Below are 20,100 nucleotides of genomic sequence, written 5' to 3' on the forward strand. Positions count from 1 at the left end.
TGGCACTTCACTTCGGAGAACAATTTGGCAATATCTACTAAAACAAGTCATGTGTACAGTTTATGACCTACAATTTCACCCTAGGCATATTTCCAACAGAAAGAAGTATGTGTGGCCACCAGAAGACATGTACATAGTGGCTTTATTCATAATATTTCCAAATGGAAATAACCCAGAATGGAAAAAGTGATCCATTATCACAATAAAACACTACTGAACAATAAAAAAGAATGAACTACCAACAAATACAACATGAGTGGATCCCACAAACATAATGATGAGTGAAAGAAGCCAGGTGCAAAAGAGTACATACGGTAGGATCCCATTGATATTAAGTTCAAGAACAGGCAAACAAATCCATGGTTACCACTGTGCAAGGGAAATAATAGCAAACAGAGTAAAGTTCCAAGCAAAAATAAAATAAAATAAAATGTCTGAGAAAGATATATAGCATTATTCCCTACAATTATATTTCTGACCTTTTTCTCTTATCTTTCCAGTTTTTGCCTTTTAGATTTTGATGCTTGTCTACCATATTTGGTAAATGATGCCTATGTGGCAGATATCTTCACTGAACCAAAATAATCTTCCGGTGACTTTGCTTTTGTTATATGCTTGTGAGAGCTCAGAAGATTGGGTCTTGTTTTTTGATCCAGTTTAAGGGTCACATCTGTTATACAACAATTAACCCTTTTGTGTTTGCTATTATAAAGTAAATGTTTGGTCTTATTTTTTTACTTCTCTTAGCATACTGTGTGTTTTATTTTAAATGCTTTTGTGTTATTCTTTTGGTTTGCTCTTTCTCAATAATGTTGATTTTAAAAGGCAACAAACTCTCTATGCTGCAAACAGAAAATATGCATTTTTTCAGGCATCCCCAAATTAATTGCACATTAGGTCTACAACAGAACCATGAATAAGTTTCCCAAAGATGGACAGTGTAAAGATCACATGCTCTGATTAGGACAAAACTAAACTGGAAATAAATAACAACAACAAAAGAAAACAAAATTTCAACTAGATGGACACTGGAAAAGATGCATCAAGAAGCCTTTAAATCTGCAAAGTCACAGAAACTACAGGAAACAACAAAAACGAAGATGTCAAATATCAAAATTTTAGAACTAGCCAGAAAAAAATGAGGGGGATGATAGATATATCCAGAGTCAGTTCTTTACAAATCCACAAGTCCTCAGCTCCTTAAGTAATGGGACAGGTGAGGTAAAGAGAGAGCATGAACTTACAAATTAAGAAGAGGGAAATAATCACACAGAAAATTAAATGAATTAAAGGAGACCATTTGTACAAACTGAATAAATGGGAAGATTTTAAAAAATAGCAACTACTTAACTAGGTCAAGGAGACATTTAAAAGCCTAAGCAAGGCAACAATGGAAAAAATTCAGGCCCAAGAAGTTTCATAGGAACAATTTAAATAACATAAGAGTCATGGATTTAACATCTTCTTGAATAAAAAGAAAGGAGAGAAGTCTTTTTTTTAATAAAGTCAGCATAATACTGATATCAAAACCTGACAACATATAACATAAAGAAAACCGCAATCTAATATCATTTATAAATATGAATGCAAAATCATAAATAACATATTTAGAAGCAGAATAAGGAAGTATGCTAAAAAATAAGAACAGAGTGACAAAGTGAAATCTTTGCAAGAATGCAAGTAAATCTATTGATATAATTCAGCAGAGGTAACTGGTTAAAAGAAAAAATATGGTCATCTAATTATATGCTAAAAGAATATTTAATAAAAATTAAGTACATTCCTGTTTTTAAAAAGAGCAAAAAGTTTGATCTATATTTTCTAAGCATAATCAACACACACACAGAAAATTGGCGAAGGGTGAAACAGGCAATTCACAGTAAAATAAAAAGAGATGGTTAATAAGCATATGAAAACACTATCAACTTCAGTGATCATAAATGCAAAAGAACTCAGCTACAAAATCATCAGTTTGGCCGTGTCACTGAGGCTGTGAGGATGGGCCGAGCACGTCTATACAAGACAGTGGGATGTATGTTAGGAGGTAAGTACATGTGTAATGTCTACTTGCAACCCTCCTGAGAAAGAGAAAGCAAGAAGTATACCTTGACCCACCATCCCACATCCTGGAATTTACATTAAGGAGGTCATCAAACTAGCAAGAAATGGTGTCTGCTCAAGAAATTTCCTTACAGACTTTTTATAACAACAAACATTCTGAGACACAACATAAATTTCCATCCACAAATACAGATGATTCCCAACAAGTTGAGAAAAAAAGGCAAAAGGAATTTATGTGGTCTCATCCTCCAAGGATATGGTATACCCTTACGGAGGTGTCTGGAAGGACATTCCACTAAAGTTCACAGTGATTATCTCTGGATGGGTGTGTTTCAGGTGATTTTTGTTTTACTTTTTTTTCTTATTTAAATTTTAAAGGTAATCATGCATCATTTTACACAAGTAATTACCTATCAAACCTCCAGTTGCCTTTAGAGTCTACAGAATGAAGCCAGAATTTTTCAGCCTCTTATGGGTGTTCTTGTTACCTGGCTCACAATTACTCCTGCCCACGGGTCATGTGGCCTTTGCCTCCGTGTCTAAAATAACCTCTCCACTCACCTTCAAGTTGGACCTTGAAGGCCTGAATCAAAGGCTCTCCATGTCATATCTGTAGCTGGCGAGCATCTGTCTTCTCTAGGACAGGTCTCTACCTTATGGGTCACTCACTTGAGAGGCCCACCTGTTCTGGTAGAGGTGAGCTCCTTGAGACGAGAGACTCCTTTTTCCCCTCCACAGGGTCCCTGAAGCTCCCAACTTAAAGCAGTTGCTCAGAAATGTTCCCTTTGACTGCAGTCATTAAATCTCCCAGTGAAGAAAGTCAAACGTTTACACAAATGGAACACAAATGTCTTCTGGCAAGAGCACATAAACTGTACTAGGAATATTTAGGTCGAGTTTCCCATTGAGCACCTAAGTTATCACTTTGCCTCTTCTATCAAGAGTTCTGCATACTACCTGCAAATTATCAGCACTGCTGGGAAGCTGCCGGGGAAAGCCCAAGTTGACCTTTCTGAGCTTGTCTTCCCAGCAGAACCCCTTCTCAGCACGTGGGGAACGTATCTCACCTGCCTCATGGTGGCTTTTAGCATCTCCAGGAGCAGCAGGGCACCTTCAGTGCACAGCCCGGCCCGGAGGACTTCTTCTCCGTGGTGCTTATGCAGGAGCCACTGAAGCATGGCATCCAGGCTGTCCTGAAACAGGAGGTTTGCAAAGGTTGAAAAGAGACCTGTGGCTACGCGCCAAGGGGACCGGCTTTCCAGCCAGCACGTGGTGTTTTCCAGGGGGCCCGAGTGGGAAAGGCAAAACGGCACAGTAGCAGCCCAGGTGGCTGGCCCATTCGGGGAATTTCAGCCAGCAACCGGCATCGAGTTTAGTTCTTTTGGTCTGACATCACAAATACTCAATTTCCCCATCAACTTTAATGAAATTTTGTAAATGAGATTATAGAAAACATGACAAATTCTAAGGCTTTGGGACAAGTGCAGCGTGCAGCAGAGAGAGCATGGGGTTGACAAGCAGGATGATCTGACTTTGCCTCTTTAAAAGCTGGGCTTATGTAAGCTATTCAGACTCTTGGCAGTTCAGTTTCCTTCTCTGTGAAATGAAAATTACTTTATCTGCCCCATGGGATTGTTATAAATATCAAGCGAAATAAAATATGTAAAACATCTATCATGGGTCCTGACATTCAGCAAATGTTTGTTTCCTGCAATACAGTCTTGGAAAAATAAAAATACACTGTTTTGATGAACTTAGCACAGCATATTAAGAACTTTATTTTGAAGTGTGATCTCTAATACTATTAGCATATATCAAGCTTAAGATAGGCCAAATATAAGGCTGTACAAGAAGTGAGTTTTTTAAAGCCCTCTATTTGCAAAGCCATGCCCCTCCATCCACGTCAATTCAGTGCAGTTTAACTCAACTCTTTCAAGACCAAGAAACAATGTCTGAGTCTGTCAGGTGCCCAGAAAGCTAAGAGGCGGGGTCTGTCCTCAAGCTGTTCATTATCTCAGGACAGAAGCAGACGTAAATGTGCAGGTGCCATATAGGGCAGAGGCGTGAAGAGGCGCAGAGGGGAATGGTCCCCGCTGCCTAGGGAGTCCAAGCAGGAGGTGCCGTCTGAGCTGAGACATGAGGGAGACACCTTTCCGGGCAGGTGATGGGGGGAGAAAGGGCTCACTAAAGGCCCAGGGCAGGCAAGCACAAAGCAGCTGATCTTGCTGGGGATGTGAGGATCACAGCAGGAAGGGGCAGCGAGAAAGGAAGCTGGGCTGGGGAGACAAGTGAGACAGCCAGTCAGGAAGGGTCTTGATGCTGGGTGGGGACTCTGAACCTGACCCCACAGGAACGGGAGCCAGTGAAGCCCCGGATTTGGTGCAAGTTGGTGAGTTAGTGAACGAGAGGTTGGTGAGAAGGTACATGCAGTGAGAGTAGACTCCTCTTTGGAGAAAATTGGCCAAGGAAGAACCGGAGAGTGATAAACAGGACAGCAGTTGGTCAAGAGGGTGAGTCAAGGGGGCAGCTTCTGGTTTGAGGTGGGACAGAATTCATCAGACTTATGGTCTATGAAGAAAGAGACAGTAGAAAAGGAGATGCTGGAAATACAGAAGAAGGAATAAGAAGGGGTGAGGTCACTCGGGAAAGGAGTGGAAGGAATCCAGACCAGCCCTGAAAAGCTCCCCTTTGCCAGCAACAGTGGAGAGAAGGCGATAAAGAGGGTCATGGAATATACAAGTGGTGGAGGGTGGGGTTCTGAGGCAATGCCTCCTTCATGGGGGCCTCCACTCCCACCATGATGTAAGTCACCTGAGAAAAGGGTGTTGGTGGGCCAGAAGACTCGGGACATGTAAGGTTCACGCTAGAAGGCAGGGGAACAGCAGGGGCGTGACTAAGGTGAAGAGACGTGTTTCTTCGGGGGGCATAAACGGAGGCTCTGTGTCTATGGTGGCCGCAGTTCACCTCCCCATGATGGCCCCACCATCGTGTGATTTCTCTAGCTGTGCCCAGAAGGAGAAAGACTTAAAAGTGGAACTGATAAACACAGAGACCTGCTGGGAGGGACATGGGAGGCAGAGGCTGAGGACATCAAGGGTATTTGAAGAGCTAGCCAGGCGGTGAGACTGCTAGAGAAGAAAGTGGGTCAGGACAAAAGTTGGAAGACATGGAGAAAGGGGAGGGGAGTCTTAGGGACCTGCCTTGGTCACACAGAATCAGAAAACCAAGTGTGTTACTCCATCCCAAGAATCCCAAGAACCTACTTTGGGCCCGTCCATCAGCTCTGTAAGTGGTGTCTGTAGGAAGAAGGTGGACACGATGAGGTAGACTTCTGGAATATGAACATGGTGGGCCAGAAAGTCACTCAAGACTCGGAACCCAGGAAGCAAGCAGGGGCTCTGGTCAGGCATGGGAGGGTGGCTCTTCAGGTTATCTGTTGATCAGCGGGAGGGGCACAAAATCCGACTGAGAACAATTGTCATTGCTTCCGGTCAAGGTGGGGATTGGGCACAGAAAGGAATCCCCTACCACCCACCCATCCCACAGAGATGCCAGATGGAAATATATGTCATATACACCGGAGCACAAGAAAGTGCTCAACAAGAATTTCTTTTCCAAAAAAAAAATAATAATAATTTCTTTCCCTATTCCTGACATGATCATTCATTCATTCAAAAACAGATGCTTGTTTGGTGCCTACCACCTTAGAGGCAACAAGACCTCTTTGTTTTAGGCAGCAAGAACATAGTGTTTTGACAAAATATACAGAACCCCAGGCCTTCGTCAACTACGTACAATGTGGCAGGAGGGACAGACATTGTGGAATTAAACACCTAAATAAATATGCATTTGTAAATGATGATAAGCACCATGGAAGAGAGAGTATAACAGGTGCCCTAATCCACATAGGACCCTCTTCTCCTGCAGGATGTGGTATTTGAATCAAGACCTGAAGGATGAATCCATATCAGCCAGGGAAGCCGTGCTGGTATTGAGGGTTGGGGAAGCATCCCAGGAAGTGGGAAAGAGCTAAGGAGGCTTTGGGTACTGGGAAGAGATCCCCAGCATCTGAAGAGAAATGAGGCTGTGGGGGGATCCTAAAAAGGAAGTCACAGGGGGCTGGAGCTGATGAAGGGGAAGGGGTCAGGGTCAAGGTGATCCTACAGCACGGAGCTGTGAAGGCCCCAAGCAAGTCCTGGGAGGTCCTCACTCACAGACCACAGGTGGAACCCTGCCTCCTGGAGACGGCCACACACTCACCCATCACGATGTCCACGCCCTCGGAGCTGCGTTCCACCCAGGAGCCTGCAGACAGGCCATCTTTAAATCGCCCGCGGAGGGAGGGGCTTGACAAAAAGTGCAGCAGCAGCTTCAATCCCAGCACCACTGTGCTGGGGTGCACGTGGCCCTGCACGAATAGCAGGAACCAGTCGGGCCCCAGGTTCAGAAATATCTCTTCCTTTGTCCTGGGGGGAGGGGGGGTCAATAAATGCTATAAATTATCCCTCAGCCCATACGCAAATGACATGTCCAGAAATTCAAATAGCATCCAGCTTCACTAGTCACCTAGAGAAGGCACGTTAAGGTTAACATCTGGATATCACTCAGCAAAGTACATACTACATTTTAAAAGATCGGTAAAATAAAATGCTGGCCAAGTTGCTATGAAATAGATGAATCTGCCTATTAATGGCTGAAGGGTAAGTTGGCCAAAGCTTTTGAAAGCAATTGGAAACTATGTATCAATAGATGTAAAAATATGCAGGCCCTTTGATAGCCCTACTCACTAATATTCATGCTTACACAGTGTCTGACTGGCCACCCATCTAATTACATCAATGTAGTCACATAAAACTCATAATGGTTGCTTAACTCCCTTTTCAAACACACTGTTCAAAACTAATCTAAATGGAATAGTCCAATATTTATGCATCCTTAGTGGTTTAGACAAAAAAGAATATGTTTTACTGTCACTTTCAAAAATGAGTTTTAAAATGATGAGTCTGGGAAATACAGACTTGCTAGAGGGAAAGGGAGGCAGGGAGATGGGGAGCCAATCCTCAGGGGCAATGGTTCAGCAAAGGACCCAGGCTCCTGAGAGCCAGGGAGGGATCCGTGCTGGCTGGGCAGTGTTCCCAGCACCAGCTGCCACACTAGGCGTGGTGAGGGCACGGCCGCTGGAACTAGGCTTCCTCTCTCCTAGCCATGCCTCTGTTTACTAACTGGATGACTCTGGCAGAGCTCTTGATGAGCTCTGATCATCCTCCTTCATTACGATGAGGAGGAGGAGGAGGATGTTGGTGGGGGTGAGGATGATGGCAATAAGGATGGTGGTGGTGATGGTGACAGTGGTGGTGCTGGTGATAGTGGTGGTGGTGGTGACAGTGGTTAGCTGATGGAGTATTTATAGTATCCCAGGCACCATGCTCCGGGCTACCCACATATTAATTTCCATCTACGGCAGCTACTATTTTTATCCGCATAAAGATGAGTAGAAAAGAGGCATAGAGGGTTTAGGTAACCTCCGCAAGGTCCCTGGGGCAGAGCGGGGATTTGAACCCAGGAGGTCTAGTTGTCAGAGCCTAGGTGCTTAAGCACTACACGATATTCCTTTCTAAAAAGGTGAAAAGGAAGGGATTAGCTCATCTCCAAGGCATCTTCCAGTTCTACCATGCTTTGATCCTAGAAATGTAAAGACTTTTTAAGCACTATTTGCAAGGCTGTTTTACTGAGGGGTTGCTACTCCATCTCCTCCTTGCCCCAAACACACATACACACTAAAATGTCAGCTTGGTGAAAGTAAGGATCTGGACTGACTTACTCAGCACTGTATTCTCAGAGGGAGGAACAGTGTCTGGCACACAGGTACTCAACAAATAGTTGTTGAATTAATGACTCCAGAGCTGAGATAAAGCAGGCAGTCGGAGAGAGTTAATGAAATTTTATGATTACACATCGTTTTGAAAGTTAATTGAAGGCAGATACTTCCTTTTCCAACTTGGAAAAATAACTAAATAACTAACAGTAAATAGCAGAAGAATTTGGCAAGCCTTTTCCTTGATAGATGTTATTTAGGCTAACCATTTCTCCATTCTATTGTCTGCCAAGCATAGGACATCAAAATCAGCAATTATCACAACCGCCAAAACAATAACAATTACACTATAGCAGTGGTGACAAAAAGAGTTTATTGTAATTATACCAAATCTGTTTTGAGTTACTCGTGCCCATTTAACATTTGCATCAGAATATCTTAGGGCAAGGTCTGCTTTATTGGGTGGAGAGAATATAATTTTCTTTCTGACTAGTGCAGAAAACTCATCGCAGAAAACCAACTCAGAGATGCTAAACTTTTCATTAAGAAAAGGTTTTAATACCGCACCCTGTATGAAGCAGCCTCATGCCAAATCACTCTTTCTGGAGCTACTTACTCAGAGGACAGATGAAGTTGGGAAGAAGATATTACACTGAGCAGCATCTCCAGCAACTGGTTTCTGAGCCAGATTGTCTTTCCAGATGTTTGGCTTCCAGCTACAAAAAAGAAAATTCAGATTTGAGAGAAAACGGATGTAAAGAGACATAATATTTGCTGCAGTAAGCAATCGTATTCACCAAATGCTTAGTTCTCCCAGGAGTTGAGACGTGGATGGGACTTGAAATTTTGGCTTTCAATGCTAGATTTCCATGCAATACTTAAAAAGAATTTAGGAAACGTTTCTAAAGTTCCCTTTAACTAGAGATGTTTTTGATGCTCCCCATTCCTCCCCTCCTAAAAAAATCCTTAAAGATGATAATGTCAAATTCTCCTTCCAGTAAACGGATGTTTTAAATTATCATAGGCTGCAACATTTCCTGAGCACCTACTAGAAGCTGGGCGTTTCATGCAAGGCCTTGGGGGCAAAGTGGTGAAGATTATGGTCCTCGATCTGGGCTCCTGCCCTCAATTCGTTTCTCGGCTAGGCCTTTGGCATGTCTATGTTGCACTAAAAACAGCATGAATTGTAGTAAGAGGTATATGGATCCAGTGGAAGAAGAAATCTTACTTCTGAAGTGTTATTATAACCCTGAAGGACATGTAAATACTGTCTTAATAGATGTCACGTTAGATGAAAGTTTTAGCATGAAGTCCCTATGAGAATGAAGGCTGACTAAGCAGCACATGGTTGGCTCTTTATCCATTCATTCATCCCCTTGGTTGGCCAGTTATTCTGCCACCATTTCGAGGCACACCCACCATGCTCTGGAAATAGAACTGATGAGACAGCTTGGAGAAGTGGAGTCAGAGTCCCCTCTATTTGGATTCTGGCCTCATCTCTCATTAAGGTCCTCATCTCTCATTAAGGTCCTAATCTCTCTGAGCCTGTTTTCTCATCTGCAAAATGGGAATAGTGATTCCTACTTCTCAGGCTTGATCTAAGGATAAGAGATAAGCTATCTGGATTGAGTAACACTATCCAAGAGAATCTTCTGCGATAAGAGTGTTCTCTATCTGCCCTGTCCAATGCAGTAAGCACTAGCCTCATGTGGTTATCAAGCATTTGGGACATGGCTAGTGTGACTGAGGAACTGAATTTTTAATTGCATTGCATTTCAATTAATTAAAATTAAAATTTAAATGGCCACATGTGGCTAGAGGCGCCCATCTTGGACAGAGCAGATCGGAGGGCCCAGCACAAAGTGGTCAGTAACCGTCCCCTTCACATCTGGCCTAGAAGAGGGAATTTGGAACACGATGTAGTTGCTGTTCTGAATCTGGCTGGAAAGAAAAGAGTCAAAGAAACAAATCACAAACCTTTGCATGAGAGAAAACCCAGGGGCTCTAGAAGCACAGAGGAGGTGACCTAACCTGGCTTGTGGGACTGGGAATGGGTGGTCTAGTGGGGTAAGGTAGAGGGTGGGCGTGGGGCAGAAGAGGCACTCCTGCAGAGGGACCAGCACCTGCAGAGCACGGACACATGGCAGACTGTCACACGTTAAGATGTGTAAGTGCTTCAGTGTGTTGAAGCTGGGGCTCATCAGGGGAGCGAGGCAGGGGCTGGGGCAGGAAGGCCCCCACCTGCCGGTCTACAGGGAGCTGAGTGTTATCCGGGAGGCCTTGGAAGCCATTCCAGGTTGCAAAGGAAGAACATACAATTTGCTTTGACTTGTGACCCTAATCGTATAGCTGTGACCTCATAAGCCACCACTTGAGAACAACAGTGTGACTGTGGGTGACGTCCCCTCTTCTCCCTCAGCCTTTCATGCAAAAGGGCCCCACCGCATGTGCCTCTCAGGGCCGTCGTGGGGGTCATCCCTCACACGGGCATCTGGGAAGGGTGTCCTCACCGGCCAAGGAGGGCTCTGGGGCTCCGTCCACGCACATCTGCCTCTCGTTCACTGAGGAAGGCTTGAGGGTGTACACAACAAACAGCCCGATTCTTAGGACAGAAAGAGAAGGACATGCTCAATTGCGGGCTCAGCCCATGTCTCCTGAACACACATGAAGGTTTTCTACACAGATCCACCCAAATGCAGCTTCAAGGGAGGGTTTGAGAGGAGTCGCGTTATTCTGTGACCAATGTGATATTTCCAAAGACTTCTCAGATCTGTCAGGATTCATCACAGCAGCTAATTCTGCCTCTGCCCGATCAACAGAGCAGACAGTGATGAGGACAGAAAAGGTGAAATGTCCTGCCAGCTGGGACTGTCCTTTGGGAAGTGTGCAAAAGGCAGGCATGTTGGGCCATTGGCTGGTGAGGATGGCTGTGCTCACAGGACTTCTGGAGTTCTTGGCACGGGTGGTGTGTCTTGAGCACCAGGCAGCAGCGAACACACAGCCCTGCTGGGGAGTCTAGTGACCCCATCCCTTTTCTCCACTCTCAGCCCTGAACCTCCTAGGAGGTTCCAGGAACACAGAATCTATCGCTGCACTGAGGGGGGAAATGCTGCTGAGCTGAGCGTGGTCAGGAGAGAGCCCGGGCCTGGGTTCCCTCACTAGACAGCCCCGAGGCTGTGCCCCTCCCCTGGGGCGCAGTACCTGAGCAAGTCCTGGAGGCTGTAGTGGCCCCTCAACTGACAGCCCAGGATGGCAATGATGGTGGGTATCTTGGAGGGGGCGAGGCCGGGCTCGTTGAAGAGGAAGACCAGCTTGGGAATAAGCCGTGCCTGGTGAGCAACTTCAGCATTCCGGGGTCCTTCCCTGGTGAGCCCAGGAGAGAGGCAGTAAAAGCTTTTACTGGAACGAACCAAACTTGTTGTGTTTCTGCTAAAAAAGGTTCCACTGGCTGGGCTTGCTCCGTGGCCCTCTGACTCCAACGCTCTCTTGGCAACTCGTCAAAACGCTGTCAGACACTCATCGAATATGTGTCTGCCCAGTGCCAGAGCTGCTCAGGGATGAGCCTCCCGTGCCCTTCCACCCCCCACACCCCCACACCCCCCACACACCCCCATCCCCGGAAACTGCCTTCAAAGACAACCCCGGTTATTGACTTTTAAATTCCAAGCCTCAGGGCAAACGAATGCTGGTCTCCGAAAGAAAACTCGGAACAAAGAGAGCAGACAGGAGTGTGACCGCGGAGCACTTCCCAACAGCAGGAGCGCGGGCCTCGGCGAGCCCCGTCTGGGTGTACGTCTTCCTGCCCGCCCCAAACCACAAAGTGGATGAACACGCCGCTGAGAGTCAAAGGGGAGAGAGACAGAATTCAAGCCTCCGCAACCCCTCCTTAGGATAATAGCAAATACGATTTCCAGTAAATTATACTCCCCCAAAGAAAACAGCTCCCACGGGGAGTGTCCATCTCTTAGAAAACAACAGGTACGGTAAAGAAAGTGCAAAGTGGGAAAGAAAATAAAGGTGGAGGAGAATGAACTTGGGTGGACTGCTCCTTCTTGAACTGTCTTTTTAGTAGCACTGTGTTGAATTCTGCCGAGCGCCACATCTCTGATACACAAAAGAGGCAGAACAAGCCCAGTTCTGTGTGTGACTTGCACTCATGGGCTCAGAGGGAAGATGTGTGTTCACCACCTATAAGTCCGCATTGTCCTTGGTTCTCTTTCTCATCATGGCACTGAGCAGCCTGCTTTCTGTATCCCTTCTCCACCGGGCTGTGTCTGGTCCTTCTCTGAACTTCCAGCACTAAGAACTGGTGTGGAATGGAGTGGGTTTATAATAGATAGATAGTCAATCATGAACAGCTGAATGAAAAGACGGTTGCAAATACCTTCAAAACACCAAGGTGCTAATGACTGCTAGAACAGCAGACCTGTGAGGAGGCAGGTGGAGGGGGTGTGAATAGCTTTATTTGTAAGGAAGGAGGTGGCTTGATAGGTTGCCCTCCCTGACTCCCTTCTCCTTTATTTGGATCACAGTCCCTGGTTTTCTTTGGGAATTACCTCTTTCTAACTCCCCTCGACCCACTGCAGAGGCGAAGTTATGCTGCCTGGCCACATGACCCAAGATGGCCCCGTGAGACTCCATCATCTTGCTAGGACTATCGAGTGAAAAAGAAGCCCTGTCTGCTGACTGTGCTGAGCAGAGGACACACTGTAAGGATGCCCAGCCAGAATGAAGCCAGCACAGAAGAAAGCACAGATGGGACCAGGGACAGACAGCAGGTAAAGTAATATGAGCATCACCCAGACAACATGTGAAGATTCCTCTTCCTCCACCTTCCTTTTTCCCTCCCTCTCTTCCTTCCTGAAGTTAGTTTGAGTTGTATTTCTGCCACTTGCAATCAAAAGAGCCCTGACTAATTCAAAAAGTGACACTCAATGGGATGGTATTTGGAGATGGGACATTTGAGAGATGCTTAGGCTATCAGGGTGGAGCCCTCGTGAATGGGATTAGTGCCTTTATAAAAGAGACCCAGAGAGCTCCCTTACCCCTTCTGCCATGTGAGGTTGTAGTGGGAAGACAGCCAACTATGAACCAGGAAGCAGGGCCCTACTAGACACTGAATCTGCCAGAGCCTTGACCTTAGACTTCCAGCCTCCGGAACTGTGGAGAAATAAATTTCTGTGATTTGTAAGCCCCTCAGTCTATGGTATTTTTGTTATAGCAGCTGAATAGACTCAGACATGCTGCCACCTGGGGACCCAGTGCTCTGGAAGGGGGAGAAGGCCGTGGTTGCTGAGCCACTGGCTGTCCTGTCCTCTCAGTCCCTGTTCTTGGCATGAAGCCTTTGACTGTCCCCACAGGCTACCAAAGCCCAGCCTACCTTGGTGATTGAAGGATTTCCACAAAATGGGAAAAGAGGGAGTGCTCCAAGTTGTCCGCAGCATTCATCCAGAGCTGGAAGACATAACATGCACAGTGACACCAAGGTGTGTGGAGAGAAGGGTTTCCAGGCAGTATGAACAGGTAGGGTGCTGAGCGTGGTCTCCTTTGGCTTGGAATCACTAACACAGCTTACCAGCTGTGGAATCAGACTAGCTCTACTGACAAAAAATAGAGGGCATCTCCCCCAGGGGAAAGCGCAAACACCATTCCTATCTTCCCCATCTCTGCTGCTCTCTGGAGAGCTTCACTGTGGATCTAGATTCCAACCAACAATAACCATCTAACTGTCCCAATCTAGGCCCTGCAGGCTGTGTGTCCATACACCAAACACATCTCATTTTCAATGGATCCTACAAGGCAAATACCAGTGTTCCCAATGTAGAGATGAGAAAATAGAGGCTGAGACAGACCATTAAGTGACAGGTCCCTCAGCACCAGCAAGTGATAGGACTGGAATTAGAAGCTGAGTCCCACCTCTCAGGTTTTATGCTGTAGCAACTACGTATTCAACTTGTGTGTGCGATTTCTTCAGTTCCCCTATCTATAGAACCTGCAGCACAGCCCCGTTCAGAATTGTAAGGGACATGCAAGTGATGTGAAATGCACTGAGATTCTGAGAGTGAACTTTATCACTTGGGTTGTTTTCTTCATTGTAAACAAAATGCAGCTTCTCCCCATCTTTCTGGGGCAAAGGTGATGGTGTGCCTTCATGTCTCATTTCCACTTTCTTTAGAGAGCTCTACTGTTTCTCATCTAAATGCAAACATTTCCTAAGGCCCCACCCAAAATTAGAAGGTTCAGATGTGGGACTGTAAGAGTACACTCACATAGCAGCAAAAAGAGCTCACACTTACAAATGATACCATTTGCTGGAGGCAAGAAGCATCATACAAAATCCTAAAACGATATCATTATCTGCATTTAGTAGATAGGAACAGTGAGGCTCAGAGAGACTGAGTAACTTGTCTGGCGCCCCACGGTTTTTAAAGGGCAGAGACTAGCTTCAAAGCCTGGTCAGTCTGACCATGGAGCCCCCTCTCTTGCCGCCATTCTGTGTTCCCCCACAGGTATCTCACGCAGACAGTGACTCAGAGGGTCAATAATCAACCTCACTTGAACCAAGCAGGTGGCTTTATCCTTTTACTTATGGGGGAAGACAGAAGAGCCTCAGTGGCATAAGTTTATTAGGAAGGCAGAGACTGTCCCTCTCCAATCCCCAGGGCCTAGCATCACACATGTCACGTAGTGGGCACTTACTAAGGATCCAATACATTTTTTAAAAAAAGTGAATGCAAAGTAAATCAAAGTAAGATAAGTGGATTACTCTTAAGCCAGAAACAGGCTGACAGATTTCTAGCCCATGTAAGCACAGCCACTGCCCAGTACACACAGAGGTAGGGCAGCTGCCTTTTGAGAGAGCTGGTGTAGATCAGTGTGGCTCCCAAGGAGGTAGGGGTAGCCAGACATGGCACCCCAGCAGACCCAAGAGGACACCAATAGCTTTGCATACTTGGAATTCATTCATTCATTCATGAAGGCAGTCACTGAACAAATGATACATCAGGCTCTATGTCGGGAGCTGGGAGAGCGGAGAAAGTAAGATAGGAACCCTGCCATACCCCTTACCCTTCCCACAAAAGCATAACCCCCACCCCGTTTTCTTTTCCAGAGCTTCAGAACAATAAGCAGTTGCCACAGCACATTTGAGGTTTCCTTGCTCTTTTAGAAATTAGTTTCTGTAATACCAACTGTCTGAATTTGGGGAAACATGCGTAATTGACTCTTTTGGTTGTTATGCTGCATCACATAACCCCTGTACTAAAGACTGCGTTAAGATACATGGATTAAATTTGCTTGAATGTCAAACAGATAATATGTCAAATTCGTCTCTCTCCCACCCCCTGGACCACTTCACTCTCAAAAAGAGGCAGCCTTTTCTGAGACCACAAGCCTAAGACACTCATGACTTCAACTTCCAGTCCCTTCCAGCTTCTCAACTTCCTGTCCCTCCCTGCTGCACACCAGTCATCAAGGATCCAGCCCCTTCTCCTGCAATCCACCCGCTGGTCTCCAAACCCTCCCTCTCATTGAAGGACTTGTCCCATCAATAGTTGATTCTCACACTGGTATTTTAACCACCCATTTTTCACTGTTCAGGTCTCCCATCTAAATCCTGAAACTCTCCTCCATTTTCTTCTCTGTTTTTTCTTCTTCAAAAGCCCACTGACTGTCTCCTTCCAGCCTCCGCCCCACTCTTCACCTCACATCTGACCCCCCATTTACCCTCCACTGTCAGTGACCTCCAAACACAACCCACGCAGCCCTGCCCTTACTTCTCTCAATGTAGGCAGACACTGGGGAAACTCTTCATTTTGAAATTCTCTCCTCCCAATTTTTTACAAATTTTATTTCATTTCGTTTTATTGTGGTTTTTTTAGCATCTTTTTTGGTTGTTTTTATTGCTTGCTTATCTCCTTAACCCCAGTGTGAAAAGCACCAGCTCAGCTGAGGGGTGAGTTTACTCAGGAGGGGAAGGGAGGTGCCCATGGTGGTTGCAGGAGCAGGCAGTGGGAGCACAGTGGGTTCCTGCACAGGTAATCCCTGGGCTGGGCTGGTGGCGACGATGCTGTGGAGCCAAGGTGCCTGAGCAGGGCCGCAGCGTTTTAGAAGGGGCAGCTGTGCGGCCAAGACATGCTGCCTTGCTTACCAGGGCGCCAAGGCCATTGGTGCGCATCTGCTTCCCTGCTGTGCATAGGGAGCTCACACCAAGGCCTTGCTGGAGCCCATACCCACAATCCTCGCACCTGTCTGCACTTCCCAGCCCAGGCATGCAGCCTGGCCTGGTCCAATTAGATAATATTTTATTTAGGACTTCTGTAACTTTTATTTATGAGTAGGATTGATCTGTATTTTTTCATTTTCTATACGATCCTTTTCTGGCTCTGGTATAAAGATTAGCTCATAAAAGGAGCTGGGAGAGAGAATTCCTACACTATAATCATGATTATGATTTTAAAAAACCACACATATTATGAGTAGAAAGTACCAAAAAAAGGGATGCGTTCAAAGTTAAGAAGAGTTTTCTGGGTCTCAGAAAGAGGAGTTTTTCTTCCATTTTTCTGTAATTTAAAATATTTTATAATAAGCACATATTATTTTTTAATTAAAAAAAACAGTCTTTAAAATACTCGCGCAGACTCTGGCGTATATCGGCTACAGTGTGGGTCCTGCAGCGTAGCGTCTTCCACTGGCTTCTCTCCCCTCCAGCCTCACCTCTATCTGCAACAACATCCCTGCAGATGCCCCAAGCCACTTGCTCTCAAATGCCCGTGGTTGCTCTCATCCCTGTATGTGGAATGTTCCACACCACCTGGAATGTTCCCACACTGAACACATTCTGCCAAACTCAGCCCCAGAGCCCTGGTCTGTAAAGCTGAGCTGACTGTCCTCTCTTTCCACTCCCCAGATGCCCTGTGCCTCCCTCACTGGCACTCAGCACACTGTAGCATCACCTTTGTCACGTCCTGGGCCCAGATGGTGTGGAGGGGCTGCATCCTGGTTTATCACCGTGTCTCCAGAACACACCAGGGCCCAACCCTAGTGGGCACTCAGTAAATGATGCTTCGTGACTGGATCTATCCACCCAATGGTCTGTGCAATACTCCTCACTCAGCCTCAGGTGTGCCCTCAGCATCTCTCACTCATCCCTTTAAAGGAGCATTTATAAACGGCAAAGCACCATCCAAAGGAATAGGTATGTTTTAAAATCCTCATATGTATGGAAGCTTACAGTTTTAAAATCCTTTCTCAGATACAGTACTATCTGATTTGACTCCCACACCAGCCTGTGAGGGAGAGGAGATTGTCACCTTTTCACACACGAGAAGACTAAAACTCAGAGAAGTCAAGACACTTGCCCGAAGCCACACAGCCCATCGGGGGTAAGAGTTGATTATAAACCAGGGCCACTGAGCTCCAAAGCCTTTGCGTTTTTCTCTCTCACTACCACCTTAACCATGGAGGAAGCTGACCACTGGGTTTAGAGGAAGCTCCAGGTTTTCAGTGCCATCACACACCTGCTCCTTTAGGGCTAGTGACCAGTCTCCAGTTTACCTCGAAATTGCAAAGGATGTGCTGGAAGACACCAGTGTTGATGATGGCAGAGGACCCAAAGCCCAGCTCTGCAGTACCAGCGATGGACAGGATCAGCTGAAAAGTGCGATGGTTTAGGAAAGAGGTCTTTTTCCTCAGGAGAAATGCCATTATCTGCAAAGGTTAAAACACAAAGCAGTTCCCTTGTGAGTGTATCGTCCAGGCTCTTTCCCCCTCACGCGCCTGTCCCTGCCAGCACCTTTGGTCAGCCCAGTCTGAAAACACTCTGCTCTCTGCTGCTGCCTCCTCCATTCCCTTGTTCTCAGAAGGAAAACATACACCAGCATCTATGGCTGCTTCCCCACCAGTGTCCGCTTTTCTGTACTTGAGACTTCACCTCTCACTGTGGTTCCTGGCTCCTTCCTAAATCTTCTCTCAGAGTGCCACTGTCTCCTGGTTTCCTTCTACGTTTCTGAGTGCTTTTTTCGTTTTCCATTAGCAGATCCTACATTCAAACCCAGCCTATAGATGTTGCTCTCTCACTAGGAAGCCACCACCTGCCCACGAACCCAGTTACACCAGCTTCACTTCAGGCTGCCTCCACCAGATGTGCCATTCTGCTGTGCCAGGCCCTGGGAAACTGGCAACATGCAAGCATCCACACCGGGATGGAGGCACTGGAGGGCCACACTCATCTCAGAGACTAATACGATGCATCTCACTGAGCCTCATGTTTCCGCTGACCTCAGTCACACACAAGGCAGGCCGACCCGCCATCCACTTGCATCTGGGTTCTCATCCACTTCATCTGGCTTCTCAGCTCAGCTCATCCACAGCTCAGTTCCCTACGCCTGGATCTGACATAGTCCACCCTTCTCCCTGTCCTCTCAGACACCCTCTTCCAGTGTGTCATTAGGAAGCCTCACTTGTTGTTATGGACTGAATGTGTGTTCCTCTCCAAATTCATACATTGAAACCCTACTCCCCAATGTGATGGTATTTGGAGACAGGTCTTTTGGGATATAATTAGCATTAGATGAGGTCATGAGGGTGGAGCCCTCACGGATGGGATTAGTGCCCTTATAAGAGTCACAGGAGAGCTTTCCTCCTCTCTCTGCTCTGCCATGTGAGGATACAATGAGAAGTTGGCCATCTGCAATCCAGAAGAGGGTCCTCACTCAGCCTGACCACGCTGGCACCCTGATCTTAGACTTCCCAGCCTCCAGAACTGTGAGAAAATTAATTTCTGTTGTTTATAAACCACCCACTCTATGGTCGTCTGTCATAGCAGACAAACTGACTAAGACAATTGTGATCAGCAAATAATATCTTTTCAGACTGTTCCAGTCACTTCTTCAGCATATCTGAAATCTGCCCCCTCCCCACTCCTCCACCAGGACATAATTAGGATGGCTCAAAGTTGCTTGAGAAAAATCACTCAGGCTGACTGGTTTCACTTTACATTAATAGTGTCAAATGTCAAACTGGTACTCAGTTTGGCCTGGCAGTCCACTGTTTTCTAGTAAGCTGGCTCTCCTTATCCTAAAGATGATGATCTCATCTCTTCTCTCTCCCTCAGCCTCCCTCCCTGCCACCACCCGACCCAGTCCACAGCTGAGAATTTAGAACCTGTCAGATGTGAACACTCTCATCTCCCCACCACCAGATCCACAAATGTCTGCACTGCATTCCTTTTTGCCACAATCAGGGTTTCCATGCACCTGGCCTCTGAAGCCCACCCCTCGCCTGCTCTTTGCAATAACTCTTTCTCTCCTAATGTCATCCATCTTTCTTCTGTTACTTTCTTCCCTACAAATATGCCCTAGTAGTTCTCGTTTTAAAAATAACCCTCCCCTGAACCCTAATCCCTCTAGTTTGGGCCCCATTTCTCCATTCTTCTTTGTAGGTAAACTTCTAGAAAGCACTATCGACACACTCAGGCTCCATGTCCTCACCTCACATTCTCTCCTCAACCCCCTTCCACTGGCTGCTGCCTCTTCCTGTCCACCTGCCTTAGAAAGGTCACTAGTGACTCCCAGGTGCCAAGTCCAATGGGGACATCTCTGTCATTAGTTTGCTTCATTATTTACCAGCATCTAGAATCATTTGACTACGCCCACCTTCTCAAAACTTTATTTTTCAAATTCTTTGACAGTGTTTCTTCAGTTTCTCTTCCCTCTTTCTTTTTCATCATATTTCCAAGTTCTGCCTGGTTGGTTCCTCATTGCTTCCTCCTCTGTCCTCTTCTCTCCTTCCCCTACCCCTTCTCTTTGGCTAGTTCATTAATTTCCTCAGATTAAATACCAGCATGATGATATTGACCACTCTCACGTCTATACCTCCCGCCTAGCGAGCCCTCTGAGCTCCGGAGCTGGGTATCCCACTTGACATTTTACTTTTGATGTCTCACAGTCACTTCACAATTGGCATGTCCCAAATGGGCATGTGGGCAGCTTCCTGTGGGCGGCACTGTACAGCACTGGCTGTTTTCCTAAGCTCCCTGCCAAGACTGCTCACAAAAACCCTGAGTCTCCCCTGATCAGGGATGCAGTCTCATATCATGTTGGATCCTATCTCAGTCTCCTGCACCGATCTTGCCCCTTCAAACCATCTTCCACACTGGTGTCAAAGGTCATTCTAATGCATCATTCATTCCACTTCCCTGTTCCAAGCCTTTGAATGGTTACTCA

General features: G+C 46.2%; 1 protein-coding gene across 1 annotated transcript in view; it reads right to left on the bottom strand.

Annotated features, from left to right (window-relative positions):
- WDFY4 (WDFY family member 4) overlaps positions 1–20,100 on the bottom strand; it is a 255,486-nt gene that overhangs the window by 151,607 nt on the left and 83,779 nt on the right. The window contains exons 23-30 of the mRNA XM_057734870.1: positions 17,432–17,584; positions 13,257–13,330; positions 11,078–11,239; positions 10,387–10,478; positions 8,493–8,592; positions 6,322–6,527; positions 5,325–5,494; positions 3,129–3,254 (exon numbers count right to left, since the gene is read on the bottom strand). Of these exons, the coding sequence (XP_057590853.1) occupies positions 3,129–3,254; positions 5,325–5,494; positions 6,322–6,527; positions 8,493–8,592; positions 10,387–10,478; positions 11,078–11,239; positions 13,257–13,330; positions 17,432–17,584 (1,083 nt within the window). The remainder of the gene's footprint in view (positions 1–3,128; positions 3,255–5,324; positions 5,495–6,321; positions 6,528–8,492; positions 8,593–10,386; positions 10,479–11,077; positions 11,240–13,256; positions 13,331–17,431; positions 17,585–20,100) is intronic.

The sequence above is a fragment of the Hippopotamus amphibius genome, chromosome 5 (assembly GCF_030028045.1).
Source record: "Hippopotamus amphibius kiboko isolate mHipAmp2 chromosome 5, mHipAmp2.hap2, whole genome shotgun sequence".
NCBI classification, from domain to species: Eukaryota; Metazoa; Chordata; class Mammalia; order Artiodactyla; family Hippopotamidae; genus Hippopotamus; species Hippopotamus amphibius.